Here is a 14,848-nt window from a genome sequence, read left to right as displayed (position 1 = left end):
GAAGGAAAGATAGAAGGATGGATAAATATGTGATAAAGCGAATATAGCAAAGTGCCATAGAATCGAGGTAGTGAGATGCGGATACATGACTTCTTTCCACTTTTCTGTATGCTTGAAATTTTATATAATAATATGGAGAAAATATGGGAGCCTAGGTGGTTTGGTTTATCAAGACAAATATTAAGAACTACAAGGAAGGAAAGATCTTCGGAAGTGAACAGATACCCATTAGGCTGTGAATACAGGAGGGGAGGATTTCTATCTGAATTTCTCCTCGAAATTTCCCAGCTAGGGCTGGATCTAGGGCTGGGCCAGAATCTGACTTAGATCTACCCTTTGGAGAATGCAAATTGCTGTGAAACTTTTTAATAAAAGGTTCTTTTTATTTTAATTTAAAACAAAGATTTGGCTTTCTAGTAAAACCTCCTAACTTTGTATCACATTTATTACATGTACCTTCACCATAAATCAATTTTTTCAAAATACTGAATTTTTAAAAAGGTTTACATCTCTATCCTCAACACAATTTAGACAGATGATCACAGCAAGAATCTCTTTACAGAACATGACTATCCTTGGACTAATCAGCTTTCTCGGATCCCTGTACATCTGAGCTGATGACACCAACACGACACTCAGGTCCCACTGACGCTGGGCAACCCCAGACTCCCCAACCATCTGCATCGCCCAGCCGAGGTCTCTGCTTGCACTGGGCCAGTGGGGACAGTGAAGACCCTCCCAACTGCCTGTATCCATGTACCTGCTTAGGCTACAAACACCAACTCACATCCTATCTACAAAGATTCACCTGTCATGACTCAGACCACTGAATTCAACTGCCAACAATACCAACAAAAGAGCATTTGATTAGTCCATTTATAGTAAGATCTCTGGTCTAAAACATTTTCCTGCAACTGACATACAAGCATGATGAAAAACAGAAAAAAACCACACCTTTTATAAAATACTTAACTGGAAAAACCAACAAATTATCCAATTTAAGTATAGTAGAACAAGAGGCAGCACTTTTCAAGTTTTCAGGAATGAACCCATTGAAATTTTCAACCTGAAAATCACAGGCTCTGTTGTGTGACTTCGGCCAGGACAGAAGAGACAATCGGGAGAAAAGCACCTCCAGCAGAGCTCAGAACTACTCTCTTAACCGGCATGGAGAACCACGGTGGCTTTTTATGACCTAGAATCATTTGGTTGTTCTTAGTTTTGTAAGTGGTTTCTTTCCCTAGTGAATGTTTAAGATAGAATGTTACACTATCAACAAATTCTCAGATACAAATTCACCCAAGTGTATTTCCCTCTCTCTTGTATTTGCAGTTTCAACTAAGCCCAGTTAAGGCACCAGAACAGACAGAAGTGGAGAATGTGGCTGGCACTTGCAGGCAGACCGCACACACAATGTGCCCAATGGTGTTTATCATTTGACCATTACCAGTAATAAAAAGAAGAGAGCCAAAAAGAGGTCTAATTCGGCAGAGCCTCAGAGACGCCTAACACATTTTGTCTGTGTCTTCAATAACCTTGGCCCGCAGACCTTCCACACCCACTTTCCACCCACAAAGCCAGGGTAAGAGCAAAACTAAATGGTAATCTCTGCCCAGTTTCCCAAACTTGTCCCTTCCTAAGAATCACTTGGGGTGCTTGTGAAAATGAAGTTTCCAAGCTCCCTTCCTGGAGAGTCCATGTCAGCAGATCTGAGATGAAGCCCAGGATTCCACATTTTACCAAGTGACTCAGGTAAATCTTATCAACAGGTAAGTTTGAGAAACACCAATGGTGCTGGCAAGGTTTCCCCAGTAAACCTTGTGCTGCCGTGGGCCGATCAAGGTAAGTGGGGAAGGTAGCCTTGAAAGGGGAGAAGGCCCCTTCAGACATAGTAACAGAGTGAGTACAGACAGGAGAGAGAGGCCCCGGGCACAGCACCCCTCACAGGCCAGGCAGGAGGACTGAGCACAGGAGACGGAGAAGGAGACGCAGAGTGGGAGTGAAGGACACCAGAAAGAACATCCAGGGGTGGGCGGGCTCAACACGGCCAGATGCTGCCCACAGCCACTGACACTGTGGACCACAGCAGCTCGGGTGGACAGGAGAGGGTACAAAGCTGACCACAGGGGTAAGAGAGCCTTGGAAGAGGGAGCCAAGGCCCTGAGCTAGATGTTCACGATGACCCCGACTTACACAAGGAAACAGCATCCAAGAGGTCAGCAGCAGGACCCGTGACCACACACACAATCCCCGGATCCATCTGGGGGCCAGGGCGGGAACTCGGCACAGATGTAAAGGGAGACTTTAAACCATCCACACTTGTTCCCTTAGCAGGAGGACCTTCCGAGGGGAGAAAAGAACTCAGGCCACAGCTAACACAGGAACCAGAAGCTGAAGCCGGGATGGAAGGCAAGTCTGCAGGGGCAGTGGCAACAGCACCATCCTGGGCTCCACCATCCCCCCTGTACGCAAACTGCCCACTGAACCCCATGCCTGGCACCCCCCGGAGCCCACGGAGCCAGTCCTCTGCTTCTCTCTCCCCCACACCCGTCCAAACTGCACAGTCTCAGCCCCAGAGTCTGACTCCCACACCAGGAGCGCAGGAGGGGCCCAGCCTGCCCAGCCAGGAGGGGCCTGGGCTCCGGAAGGTGTCACACCTGCCGGGCGTCTCCACACCCACCTCAACCAAGTGTGCCTTTCCCAGCACCTGGCCCAACGCCCAAAACCGTTTTTCCAAAGCACTTCAGCACCACACGTAGGGAGGCAGTGGGGGAGGAGAAGGACCCCTGACCTCAAAAGGCAGAAGCCTTGGGCTCGGGTGCTGGGGCCGCCATAAAGAGCCGTGTGGAAATGGCACTCACTGAACCCCAGCTTTCAGAGGCTCACTTTCCTTTCACAAGTGACGCAGAGCACAAAGGCCAAAGGAATGGGCTCTGGAGCCAGGCTATCCGGGTCTACTGTTAACTTAAATGTCAACCTGTGTTTATGAGTCATTTAACTGTTTGAAGCCTCATTTTTCACATCTATAAAATGGGGATAACTATACACGCCCCAAGAAGAATTGTAAAAACAGGGCCTGGCAACAGTGTGGACTCCCTGTCACCCTCATGACGCTATGAGAGTCATCTTCCAAGATGCATCTATTAACAACCAGTCTCCTCATCTGTAATTAAGACGTGTTATTAGTAAACCTGTGATAAAGATGTATATCAGACTGGTAGAAATAATGTCAAGAACAAAAGAAAAACAAGTTAGCCCCAAAAGTCAGATGAATAAAAAAAGTAACAACAAAAGTGAAATACTGCACACGAGATGTACCTTGAACAGGAATTTCCCCATAGTTTGGTCTCTTATCTGACAGGGCTGTCAGGGGTTTGGATGTAGAGATTGGTCCACTTATGGAATGTCTCTGAAATCGTAAGACAAACAGTGTCCAAATTAGGTTAAATTAGAGCTGGGTTTCACAGAGTAAATATTGCAGAGAGTAAATATTTAGTTACAAATTTGCATAATTCCTTCCACACTGTTACAGTAAGACTGAAAAAAACACACACACTCCCAGAGGCATATAATGTGATCAGTATACTATTTTAAAATGAACACAGAAAGATCCCACATGCCCCTCACTCGCCAATCAGCAAAATCCGGATGTGCTCCTTTAGTACTTGGATTGGCCATTCATGCCCCAGTACCAAGTGGATCTCACTCTGTCACCTCCTCACTAAGTCTCCAACACCGCTGCCGGGCACAACCTGGCACCTTAACTCAGCACCGGCTTGGTCACAGGCCTCCTCCCCTCCGGTCTCATACATACACGTACCTACCAAATACTTGAACCCTCTCGGCTCTCCTGAGCCACTTCCTGCCACCTCTGTGTGATGCCCCAACACCACCAACTACTCACTCCTGCCCGCAAGGACACGCTGTTCACCAGCTCTGGGCTTGTCCTCATGTTTCTTTCCTCAGCTCTCCCAGCCCTTTTTTATCCAGCTGAATTCTGACTACTCATTCCACAGTCCCAGCAGCAATGTGTGAGAGGGCCAGCCTCCGCACACCCTCACCAACACTTGATACTGGCAGTCTTCATTTGAGCCATCCCAAAGGTGCGTACTGAGATCTCATGATGGATTTAACTTGCGTTTCCCTGATGACTACGATGTTGAGCAACTTCTCATGTGTTTATTGGCCATTTGTGTATCTTCTCTTGGGAAGGGACTTTTCAACTCTTTTGTCCGTTATTTATTGGGTTGTCTTGAACCAAGATGACAAACGAGTCTTCTCTGAATACAAGATTTTGACAGATAAATGAATTGCAAATATATTCTCCCCAGTCTTGTCTGTCATGTTCTTAATGTCTTTCAGAGAAGTTTAAAATTTTGATGCCCAAGCTGTTAATTTTCTTTTATAGTTCATTTTTTTGTGTGTCCTAAGTAAGAAATCTTTGCCTTGTCGAAGGTCATGAAGACTTTCTCTAATGTTTTCACGTAGAAGTTCTGTAGTTTTAGCTTTTACACTTAAGTCTATAGTCATTTTCAATTTTTATGAATGCCATGAGGTAAAGGTTTTTTTTTTTCTTTTTTTTTCCATATGGATATCTAGTTGTTCTGGAATCCTGTTGAAAAGATTATCCCTCTCCCACTGAATTACCCTGGCACCTTTGTTGAAAATCAGCTGACCTATTTCTGGATTCTCCATCTATTCTACTGATCTAAACTTATGTCAGAACCACACTGTCTTGATTACTCTAAGTGCTAACATCAAGTAGTGGAAGTCCTCCAAATTTGTTTCTTTTTTCCCCCCAAATGCTTTGGATATTCAGGGTCTTTTAAATTTCCACATAAATTTTAAATTATACTATCAATTTCTACAAAACAGCGTGCTGGGATTGTAAGTTGGATGAGTTGAATCTACAGCTCGATGTGAGGGAGAACTGCAAGATCCTAACAAGACTGCATCTTCCAACGCATGAACATGATGTATCTTTCCATTTATTACGCCTTTAACTTCTCTCAGCATTATTTTATAGTTTTCACTACAAGGCCTTGCACAATATTTTATTCAATGTATCGCTAAGTATTTCAATTTCCAATTGTTCACTGGACTGACTGAATCTAGGAGATAGCAAGAGGAAGTCCTCCAGACAGAAGCGAGTTTTCTCACCACCTTATCTTGTAAGGGACAGCTCATCACTTCTGCCACATTCTGTTCATGAGAAGCAAGTCACGAAGCCCAGCCAACCCTCAGAAGGAGCAGATGACACAAGAGCACAGCAGCAGGAGGCATGGATCACTGGTAAGCAGTTCAGAGACTGCCTATCCCGTTACTAATGGATCTCCTTGGACCTTTTGAGGTTGTTTTTAAGGTCATTTAGGGCAGATCTAGAATAGTGTTTACTCTAGGGCTATTTAGTTCCACTTCACAGAGTGGTCACTGAGGTCTCTAATGAATGCTCCAAGTATTCAAAGAGGTTTTTCCACAGTGGCCAGTAGGAACTCAAATGATCCCTGCTCTGTGTAAACTATGGGAAGCATCTATCTGCCAGATCCCCGCTAACTGATCTTTCCTGCAAAATCGTTCTTGCCCAGCCTTGCAGGGGTCAACCCATGTCTATGCATGTGCAGACTGGCACTCAGCAAGGACTCAAAGGGAGGCCTCTGCAGAGCTCTAGACCTTTTCTGCGTGGCTCTCTCCTCCCAGGCACCCTGCCCCCAAATCCCAGCCCTTGTTCTCCCTGGACATTGATCTGTGTCTCCTCGGATCCAGCTGGCATTCCCTTCCTTGCTCCGTGTGGGTTCATCCTCCCTGCTCACCATCCGGAAAAGCGTGGGCCACAGTAGGACTTGGCTCATTCTTAACTTTTCTCCAAAGATTTCAGTCCTGCACCACCTGTCCTACGACGTATGAATGTAACTGCTTCCTACATTTTGTCCAGCCTTCTAGCTGTCTGTGGTGGCAGAATAATCCAGCCCTTGACTCCCTCACAGCCAGAAGTGGAATTCCCACTCATGGAGTTTTGAAAAACTAACAATCCTAATCTTAGGCCCCATTCCCCAGGGATTCTTGTTCACTGGGATGAGGCCTGGGAATCTATGTGTTTAAAAATTCCACATGACTTTTGTGCACAGTTAGGTTTGAGAAGCACTGTACTAACTAAACAAGTACTAAAAAGCTACTGAATGTGGCTTGTAATTACTAGTTTTTTTTCCAAGTTAGAGAGATGACACTTTTTACCTCTTGTAAAGTTTACAGAGTGACGCCATGAACATTAAATTTCAACTGACAAACACTGTTTAGAGAAACTTCACCTTATATCTTGAGCCTTCATCTGCTTTCATTCATATCTTCAACTTTTTTTTTTTAAATGTTATTTTTGATTCTGTTTTTCTTTCTTTTATTAAATATTTATTTATTTATTTGGTTGCGCCGGGTCTTAGTTGCGGCAGGCAGGCTCCTTAATTGCAACATGCATATGGGATCTAGTTCCCTGACCAGGGATTGAACCCAGGCCCCCTGCACTGGGAGCGTGGAGCCTTATCCACTGCACCACTGGGGAAGTCCTATCTATCTATCTATCTATCTATCTATCTATCTATTTATTTATTTGGCTGCGCTGGGTCTTCATTGCTGGGTGTGGGCTTTCTCTAGCTGCGTCGAGCAGGGGCTACTCTTCATTGCGGTGTGTGGGCTTCCCACTGTGGTGGCTTCTCTTGTTGAGGAGTATGGGCTCTAGGTGCGTGGGCTTCAGTACTTGTGGCACATGGGCTCAGTAGTTGTGGTTCACGGGCTTAGGTACTCCACGGCACGTAGGATCTTCCCAGACCAGGCATCGAACCTGTGTCCCCTGCATTGGCAGGCAGATTCTAACCACTGCACCAGCAGGGAAGTCCCTCTTCATGTCTTTAGAAAGTTTGATTAATCGAGTATATAAAAAGCTCATTATAGACAGAATATGGAATTCCCTTTGCCTTCCTTTCAAATTAAGAGTATAACATCTTCTACATAAACGTAAATGCAAAGCCACAACTTGCAACATTACAAATGCAGAGGGACAGCACTTCTACCCTAAACTTTACAAGGGAAAAGGTTAAAAAGTTCACTCACAAAATACACAGCCAGTAGTTAATACCTACAAAAGTCTCCACTCAGAGAAAATGTTCTCAAACCCAATCTTTTAGGGAAGAGGTGCAGCCAAGCCTACCCTAGATCACAGGGGACTGGGTCTTAGGCTACTCTCACCTACGTGGAGAAACTCCACCTCAGCTACTGTCCCCAAAGTGGCTCACAGCAAGGGCACAGTGAGAGGGCCTCCTGAGCTCGACAGTCACGCCACCTGCCCTGCTTCTGGTCTGCACTCCCACAGTGGCAAGAAGGGTACCTGTGACACTTGTTCGTGATGAGTCAGCAATGCCCTTGGTCCAGGCTGCTACAAAGCGGCCCAGAAAGAGCCACACTGCTCTGGATTCACGCCTGTGCAGACCCCTCCCACTCTGACTCTGAATCTGGGCCGGCCTACAACTTGCTTAGACCAAAATAATGGGATGGAAGAGACACAGTCCAGGTTCCCAGCCAGGTCTTAAAGGGCTTTGCTAACTCCTGCTTCTAGTCTCTTGGAGCCTGAGACACCAGGCCATGAAGGAGCCTGAGAGGAAGACCACGTGAAGAGGGCGGCCCAGCCACCCTGCTGAGCCCAAGCCCAGCCCACCCTCCAGCTGAGTGCAGCTGCAGGGGTGAGCCCAGGCAAAGCCAGAGAAATGTGAAAAATAGTAAAATTGCTGTTTTAAGCCACTAAGTTTTGGGTGATCTGCAGCGCAGCAGGGGCTGAGACATGCCAACTATACAGCTGACCCTTGAACACGGGTTTGAACTGTGCAGGTCAACCTACATGTGTGTTTTTTCAATAGTAAATACTCCAGGTACTACACAACTTGCAGCTGGGAATCCGCAGACATGGAAGTGCAGACACGGAGGGCTGACCATACATTATACGTGGATTTCTACCTATGCAGAGGGTCAGTGCCCCTAACCCCCCGTTGTTCAAGGGTTGACTGTATATTCTACTTAGAAAGTTAGTGTAAGTTATCTTAGTTAGAAAGTTATCTTAGTGTAGGGGTTAAAAACATCGTGTCTGAAGTCACGCCACCCAGGCTCAAATCCCAGCTCGAACACTTCATTGTATGACCCTCAGCAAGCTGCTTAGCCCTTCTGGGCCTCAGTTTCCAGATATGAAAACTAGGGATAAGAATAATACCTAACAGGCAATAGAGGTGTCATGAGGATTAAATGAGTTAACATTATAAAGCATTGGGAACAATGTAGAACATATAATAAGTGTTCAGTAGTTGTTAGCTATCACTATTAGAGAATTTCAGAAGAATAACATACTTGACATTAACATAATTTATCTTAACTAGGGAATTTCACAGCATCCTAGGAAAACAATCGCAACTGTATCCCTCAAGAGGCAGCCATTTGCCCCCCGTGCCATAGTGTAGGTGACTTTGAAAAGGACAAGCTTTCAGAATCTGGGACCCCCAGAGCCTCCACGGTCACAGGCACTTACCTGCATGGGGGAGACGGCTGCCGCAGGGGGTGTTTTCATGGGACTTGGACTCAGAGGCGTTCGAGGAATTGCAGCTGTAGCAGGGCTGGGGACTAGAAAAACAACACACACACAAGTAAATAATGAACACAACAAGGTGTAGTGCAAGTTTTCATAACTGCTCTCCCCTTAAGGGTTCACCCCATGAACCAGAGCTCGCAGCTCCCCTGGGAACGGGAGACGCCTCACCTCCTCAACTCACGGCTGCTCCCTGCAGCCGTCCTGCCGTCAGGCGGACTGTCTGTTCCTGAGACTATCTGTGTTTATTTCCAGCCCTGACTATACCAGTCATTTCACTTTTGCTATTTAATTACGTGGTTAAGTGCTCCATAAACCAAGGAAATCAAAATACAAAAGCCCCAGGATGAGCGTTTCTGCAACTGCATCAGATGAGAAGCCTGGCGTGCAGTTCGCGGCATATTAAATGAAGGAACGCCGGGCTCTGCTCATCTTCCCTCACCTCCTCCTGAGGAGCTCATCACTTCCCTCCACACAGATTTTCACACGTATTTCATTTAGTGCAATTAAATGTGTGTAATTGTCCGCTCACATGTCAGTCTCCCTCTCTAGACTGAACTGTTCAAAAGTAGGATCCTGGGAATTCCCTGGCAGTCCAGTGGTTAGGACTCAGCACCTTTGCTGCCGGGGCTCAGATTCGATCCCTAGTTAGGGAACTAAGATCCCGCAAGCCGCATGGCGCAGCCAGAAAAAAAAAATTAAATTAAAAAATAAAGAGGAGGCCACTGAATGAGCAATGGATGGTGCGCCCCCAGTGATGGAGAGCAGAGCAGGTGTGGGTGCGGGAGGCCAGACCAAGAGGCCTCACTTATGGGTCAATGTCAAGGTGAGGAAGGAGGATTGAAGGAAGAAGGAAGATTCCGAGATTTCTGGCTTAAGTGACTGGGTGGAATGGTGCTGCCATACACATGGGGAAAGACAGAAGTTAAGGGACAAGATCTGGTTTTGGACGTGAGAAGATGTCTGGTAGACACCTGGGTGTCAGTGTCAAGTAGCATCTGAAAACACTGGGCCTGAGGAGTTCAGAGTAAGGGAGAGGGCTGAAGTCCCACATCTGGAAGTTCTCAGGCACGGAGAAGACACACATGCATGGGGTAAGGCCCAAGTCTGACTCCGAGATCTCTGAGGCTGAACAGATCCCAAATCTCCTGTTAAAATCCACCTTGCAGGAAGACTAACTCACTAACATCATATGAAATGTGATGAGATTCAGAGTAAGATGGTAAAGAACATCAACTAGAACAGAGAACATGTGGTACATGAACACGATCGCCCGCTAGGGCACGATGGATGTTACCTTGAGATGCACTGTCGAATGACTTGATGAGGGTTTTCACCGTAGGGGTCGGCTCTGAGGAAGTCGAGGACCTTCTACTCAGACCCATCCCCTGCCTCAGGGCTGCCAAGTCTCTCTCAACAGCATTCATGTAGTTATACACCCGGCCACGCTCCTCCTCTTGCCTGAAAACAATACTGAAATCAGGGCATTTTTGTATATATACTAGAAAATATACATTTCCCCTTCCCAACTGAGAACTATTAAAAAGTATCAGTTAAAAACAAGAAAATAGTATCAGTTGAGCTAAGTAAATTACCTGGTCTAATATTCTTATTTGTTTGATGAATTCCAGGAAATGATACTAAAATTTTTATATCAGGTTATCCTAACTAGGTTAAGTAACCATTAGTTTCCATTTTCATTTGTGTAAGTGTAAGGTGAGAACATCAGTAATCAATTAGCAGTAAAATGGGAGGTGGGCTCAGAACTGGGGACTGTAAGGTTCTGTGCTGTGGAGAAGGCCCTTCCCAGGGGGGTGAGTCTGGGAATTCACAGCACATGCAGACAATTGATACCTTCTCTATCTAACATGCCATGCACAGGCATGGAAATACAAAGAAATGAAATCAAAGCCCATACTCTTAAATTTTTTTTAAAAATGGTATAGTCACCAAATAGAATTTCTACAAAGGGGGAGGGGGGAAAGCCTGGACCCATATTGGTAACATGAATCTCCTACATGGTCAGTGTGAGTCATCTAAAAATATCAATTCCACTTCATTTCTGGAAAGCTCTCATTCACTGAGCAAACACTAAAGTTTACATCTGGAAAGAGATTTCAGCTGCAGAGTTTGCATGTGTCATATAACTACAAGCCAGTTCATACTGTACAAAAATTAAGCCAGTCCTTAGGAAAATTTGTCTTTGGTGGCCATTTGGCTGTTATGACAGAGTTTTTTTGCCAAAATGCCTCATGCTTGGAAGTTTTAATAAAGAATGTACAACAGCCATTATCCAACTTTTTGGTCTTAGAGCCCTTTTCCACTCTTAAAAACTATTGAGGACCCCAAAGAGCTTTTGTTTATGTGGGTTACAGAGATTGACATTTACCATATTAAATATTTTAAATATTTAACTCATCTAAAAATAAAAATAAACTCAGGGCTTATTAACATAATTAACATATTTTTATGAAAAACAACTATGTTTTCCAAAACAAAAAAATTAATAAGAAGAATAGTAATGTTTTTATTTTTTTAATTTTTTTTAAAAAAAATATTTATTTATTTATTTGGCTGCACCGGGTCTTAGTTGTGGCATGTGGGATCTAGTTCCCTGACCAGGGATCGAACCTGGGCCCCCTGCATTGGGAGCGTGGAGTCTTAGCCACTGGACCAGCAGGGAAGTCCCCAAAATAGCAGTGTTTTAACATTTCCGTACATCTCTTTAATGTTTGGCTTAATAGAAGACTGTCAGATTCTCATTTCTTCTGTATTCAATCTATTGTGACATGAAAAAAAGCAGGCCTCACACAGATATGTAGTTGGAAAAGGGAATAATATATATATATATATTTTTTCTTTTAATAAATTTATTTTATTTATTTATTTTTTGGGCTGCACTGGGTCTTCGTTGCTGCGCGCGGGCTTTCTCTAGTTGCGGCGAGCAGGGGCTACTCTTCATTGCGGTGCGCGTGCTTCTCATTGCAGTGGCTTCTCTTGTTGCGGAGCACGGGCTCTAGGCATGCGGGCTTCAGTAGTTGTGGCTCACAGACTCTAGAGCACAGGCTCAGTAGTTGTGGCGCACGGGCTTAGCTGCTCCACGGCATGTGGGATCTTCCCGGACCAAGGATCAAACCCGTGTCTCCTGCACTGGCAGGTGGATTCCTAAACACTGTGCCACCAGGGAACTCCAGGGAAGAATATTTTAATGATATTAAAACAGATAACTATGGCTATTCTTCTTTGATAAACACTAAAACACAGTAAGTGGTAGTAACTTATAAGTTAGTTAAAATGTGTAACCTGAAACCATATGAATGAAATTTTCCTACTCTGTCCATCTCGCACTTTTAACACATATGGATCCTCTACCCACACAGGATTGGGTGACATCATGCCCTGGTCATACGGAAAATACTGGTTCACAGAGTTACACGGATTTTCCAAGTGTCGATGCCTGTCATTAAACAATTTATTCTTTAAAAGTCTCTTGTTAATATCACTAGGGATCTCATCAGGAAACACTTTATGGAAAGCTGCTGAGCTTGCAATGGCAGATACAAGTTTTCCAAAATCCTAACATTCACTTAAAAGCCCATGTTTTATCATTGGTACCAAACACTGTTAGTTGCTTTCCTTGAAGTGACAGGCTCCCTTAATCATTTTCAAGAAATATCCACCCAACACTGAAGTCTGAATACCAATAGCTTGTGTCAGTCATTCTCAAGTAAAAATCTTCACTCCATGAAAAATGAAAACAGCACAAACTACAGTGGCACGCAATGCTCTCTTCCAGACCGCCGCACACCTGGGCACACAGCTGCAGATGCAGCAGCAGCTCTTTACGTGACTTCCCACCCATCTCATAGGACCTTAAAAAGAATACAATAGGGGACTTCCCTGGTGGTCCAGTGGTTAAGACTTCACCTTCCAATGCAGGGGGTGCGGGTTCAATCCCTGGTCAGGGAGCTAAGATCCCATATGCCTCACGGCCAAAAAACCGAAACATAAAACAGAAACAATACTGTAACAAATTCGATAAAGACTTTCAAAACAAAAAATGGTCCACATCAAAAAAAAAATCTTTAAAAAAAAAAAAGAATATACTCAAGAATATACTCAGGGAATATACTCAAGACAGAGTGATGTTACTAATTTACTGCTTCACCAAGGACATCTGTAAGGGAAACCTGCATTTTGAAAATGAGAGTGGCTGGTGGGGAAGAGCACAATGACCACGAGTACGATTTGGTGCCAAGGCCTTGATCCATCAACAACTGCTGTCCACCATCTGTGCAAAAAGTCAACACAGTGAAGAGGGCAAACAGCACGTCAGCATTATTATGAAAACAGTTTGACCTCGAAGAGCCCCTGAAAGGGCCCTGGGGACCCCTGGGCCTGCAGACCTCACTCTGAGAAGTGCTGCTCTACACAATGCTACTTCTCTCGGGGGCACATCCTTTAAGTATGTGTCTCAAACACTAACAGGCTCTCGGGAGCCAGTGGAACAAGTCTCTCAGAGTAGAATTTCAGTCACTTGGGTTACCTTTCAAATGGAGCATTTCTATTCATTCAATGGTACAAAGGAGGAAGGGTAATGTACTAGTGGAGAAATAATAATCTTCCAACTCATTCCTCCGTGTTCTGCTTATTAAAGAAGCCAAAGAAAAATGGTTTAACAATACTTCCCACTGGGCATCCATTAGACCTAGGCAACAATAAAATAAGACAGCTTTTCCAAGTTGGCCTGTTAAATATTTTTCTAAATTTTTTACCTAGGGCTGCTTAAGAATTGTTCAAAGTAATGAATAATCAAATTCTTCACAATAACCTCAAACTCTACTGATACTTAATAAAAATCTCAAAAACCACTCTCCCCCGCTCACAGATAGAATCTCACTAGGAACTCAGAGCACATCATCTAAGACTTTTTACGGGTTTCCAAAGAGCTCTATGGGGGCTTCCCTGGTGGCGCAGTGGTTGAGAATCTGCCTGCCAATGCAGGGGACACGGGTTCGAGCCCTGGTCTGGGAAGATCCCACATGCCGCGGAGCAACTGGGCCCGTGAGCCACAATTGCTGAGCCTGCGCGTCTGGAGCCTGTGCTCCGCAACAGGAGAGGCCGCGATGGTGAGAGGCCCGCGCACCGCGGTGAAGAGTGGCCCCCGCTTGCTGCAACTGGAGGAAGCCCTCGCACAGAAACGAAGACCCAACACAGACAAATAAATAAATAAATAATAATTAAAGGTGCTAATAATTAAAAAAAAAAAAAAAAACTAAAACAAAGAGCTCTATGTTAAATGGGAAAAATACCCGTGGGTATTAAGCATAAGACAACTCCTCAAGCAAGCGGTGGAGAGAAATCAGCCTGCATTCTTCACTCGGGTCTCTAAAATACCCGCTAATGGACACTGGCCGTGGCCCTGAGCGCCATCTAGGGGTGTCTCACTTCAGCCCTACAACAACTCTGTGACACAAGCAGGACTGTGTCCACTGCAGAGACAAGCAAACTGAGGTCCTGAGCGAGCCCTCACACCCAGCAGAGGCAGAGCTGCACGGGGCCGAGTCTGTCTGCCTCCAGGGTCCACATCCTCCGTGAGGAGTACAACCCAAAGAAGAGCAACGGGCTGGGACGGGGGACAGAGGACTGGCGGGAACCACAATGGACCACATGCCAGCGGCCACTCCAACCCCTCCAGCGTTGTTGACTATGGACACTGACAGCTCGGAAAGGCCACAGAGACCACACTACTTTACAGGGGTCACAAAGTGAGGCCAGAAAAGGTGAGTAACTTCCACTGGACCCAAACTCAGTCACACCAGTGTCAAGCCTATGTTCTTTCCATAAAACCACATCACAGAACCGTGACTCAGGTGCTCCCTATTGAAACATAAGTACACAGCTGGTTTCTCAAAACATACTTGCGTGACTTTATTTCCTCCAATTCTTTTGTGAGTTTCTCATTTTTTTCTTGAGCCTCATGTAATCGGCGCTTCAGATCACCAATCTCCTCTTGGGCTTCAGATTTAATGTCATTTGCGATGACCACCGCAGTCTGGAGATCAGCCTGAAACTGCCGCCATTCTGCTGATTCTTCCTACATTAAAAAACTAAACTTTTATTTCCAAAAGAGAGCAGTAAAGACTTATTTTAAAGCAATAAAATGTGTTTATGATTAGATTGCTGTAATGCACTATCTCAAATGATGACTAATTTCTTTTAAATCCCAGA

General features: G+C 45.0%; 1 protein-coding gene across 7 annotated transcripts in view; it reads right to left on the bottom strand.

Annotated features, from left to right (window-relative positions):
* SPECC1L (sperm antigen with calponin homology and coiled-coil domains 1 like) overlaps positions 1–14,848 on the bottom strand; it is a 120,648-nt gene that overhangs the window by 48,807 nt on the left and 56,993 nt on the right. For all 7 annotated transcript variants that reach the window (XM_068562600.1, XM_068562595.1, XM_068562594.1 and 4 more), the window contains 4 exons: positions 14,539–14,714; positions 9,915–10,078; positions 8,561–8,652; positions 3,319–3,409 (listed from right to left, as the gene is read on the bottom strand). In XM_068562600.1, coding sequence (XP_068418701.1) covers positions 3,319–3,409; positions 8,561–8,652; positions 9,915–10,078; positions 14,539–14,714 — 523 coding nt within the window. The remainder of the gene's footprint in view (positions 1–3,318; positions 3,410–8,560; positions 8,653–9,914; positions 10,079–14,538; positions 14,715–14,848) is intronic.

The sequence above is a fragment of the Eschrichtius robustus genome, chromosome 14 (assembly GCF_028021215.1).
Source record: "Eschrichtius robustus isolate mEscRob2 chromosome 14, mEscRob2.pri, whole genome shotgun sequence".
NCBI classification, from domain to species: Eukaryota; Metazoa; Chordata; class Mammalia; order Artiodactyla; family Eschrichtiidae; genus Eschrichtius; species Eschrichtius robustus.
This window is presented reverse-complemented; position numbering and strand designations above follow the sequence as displayed.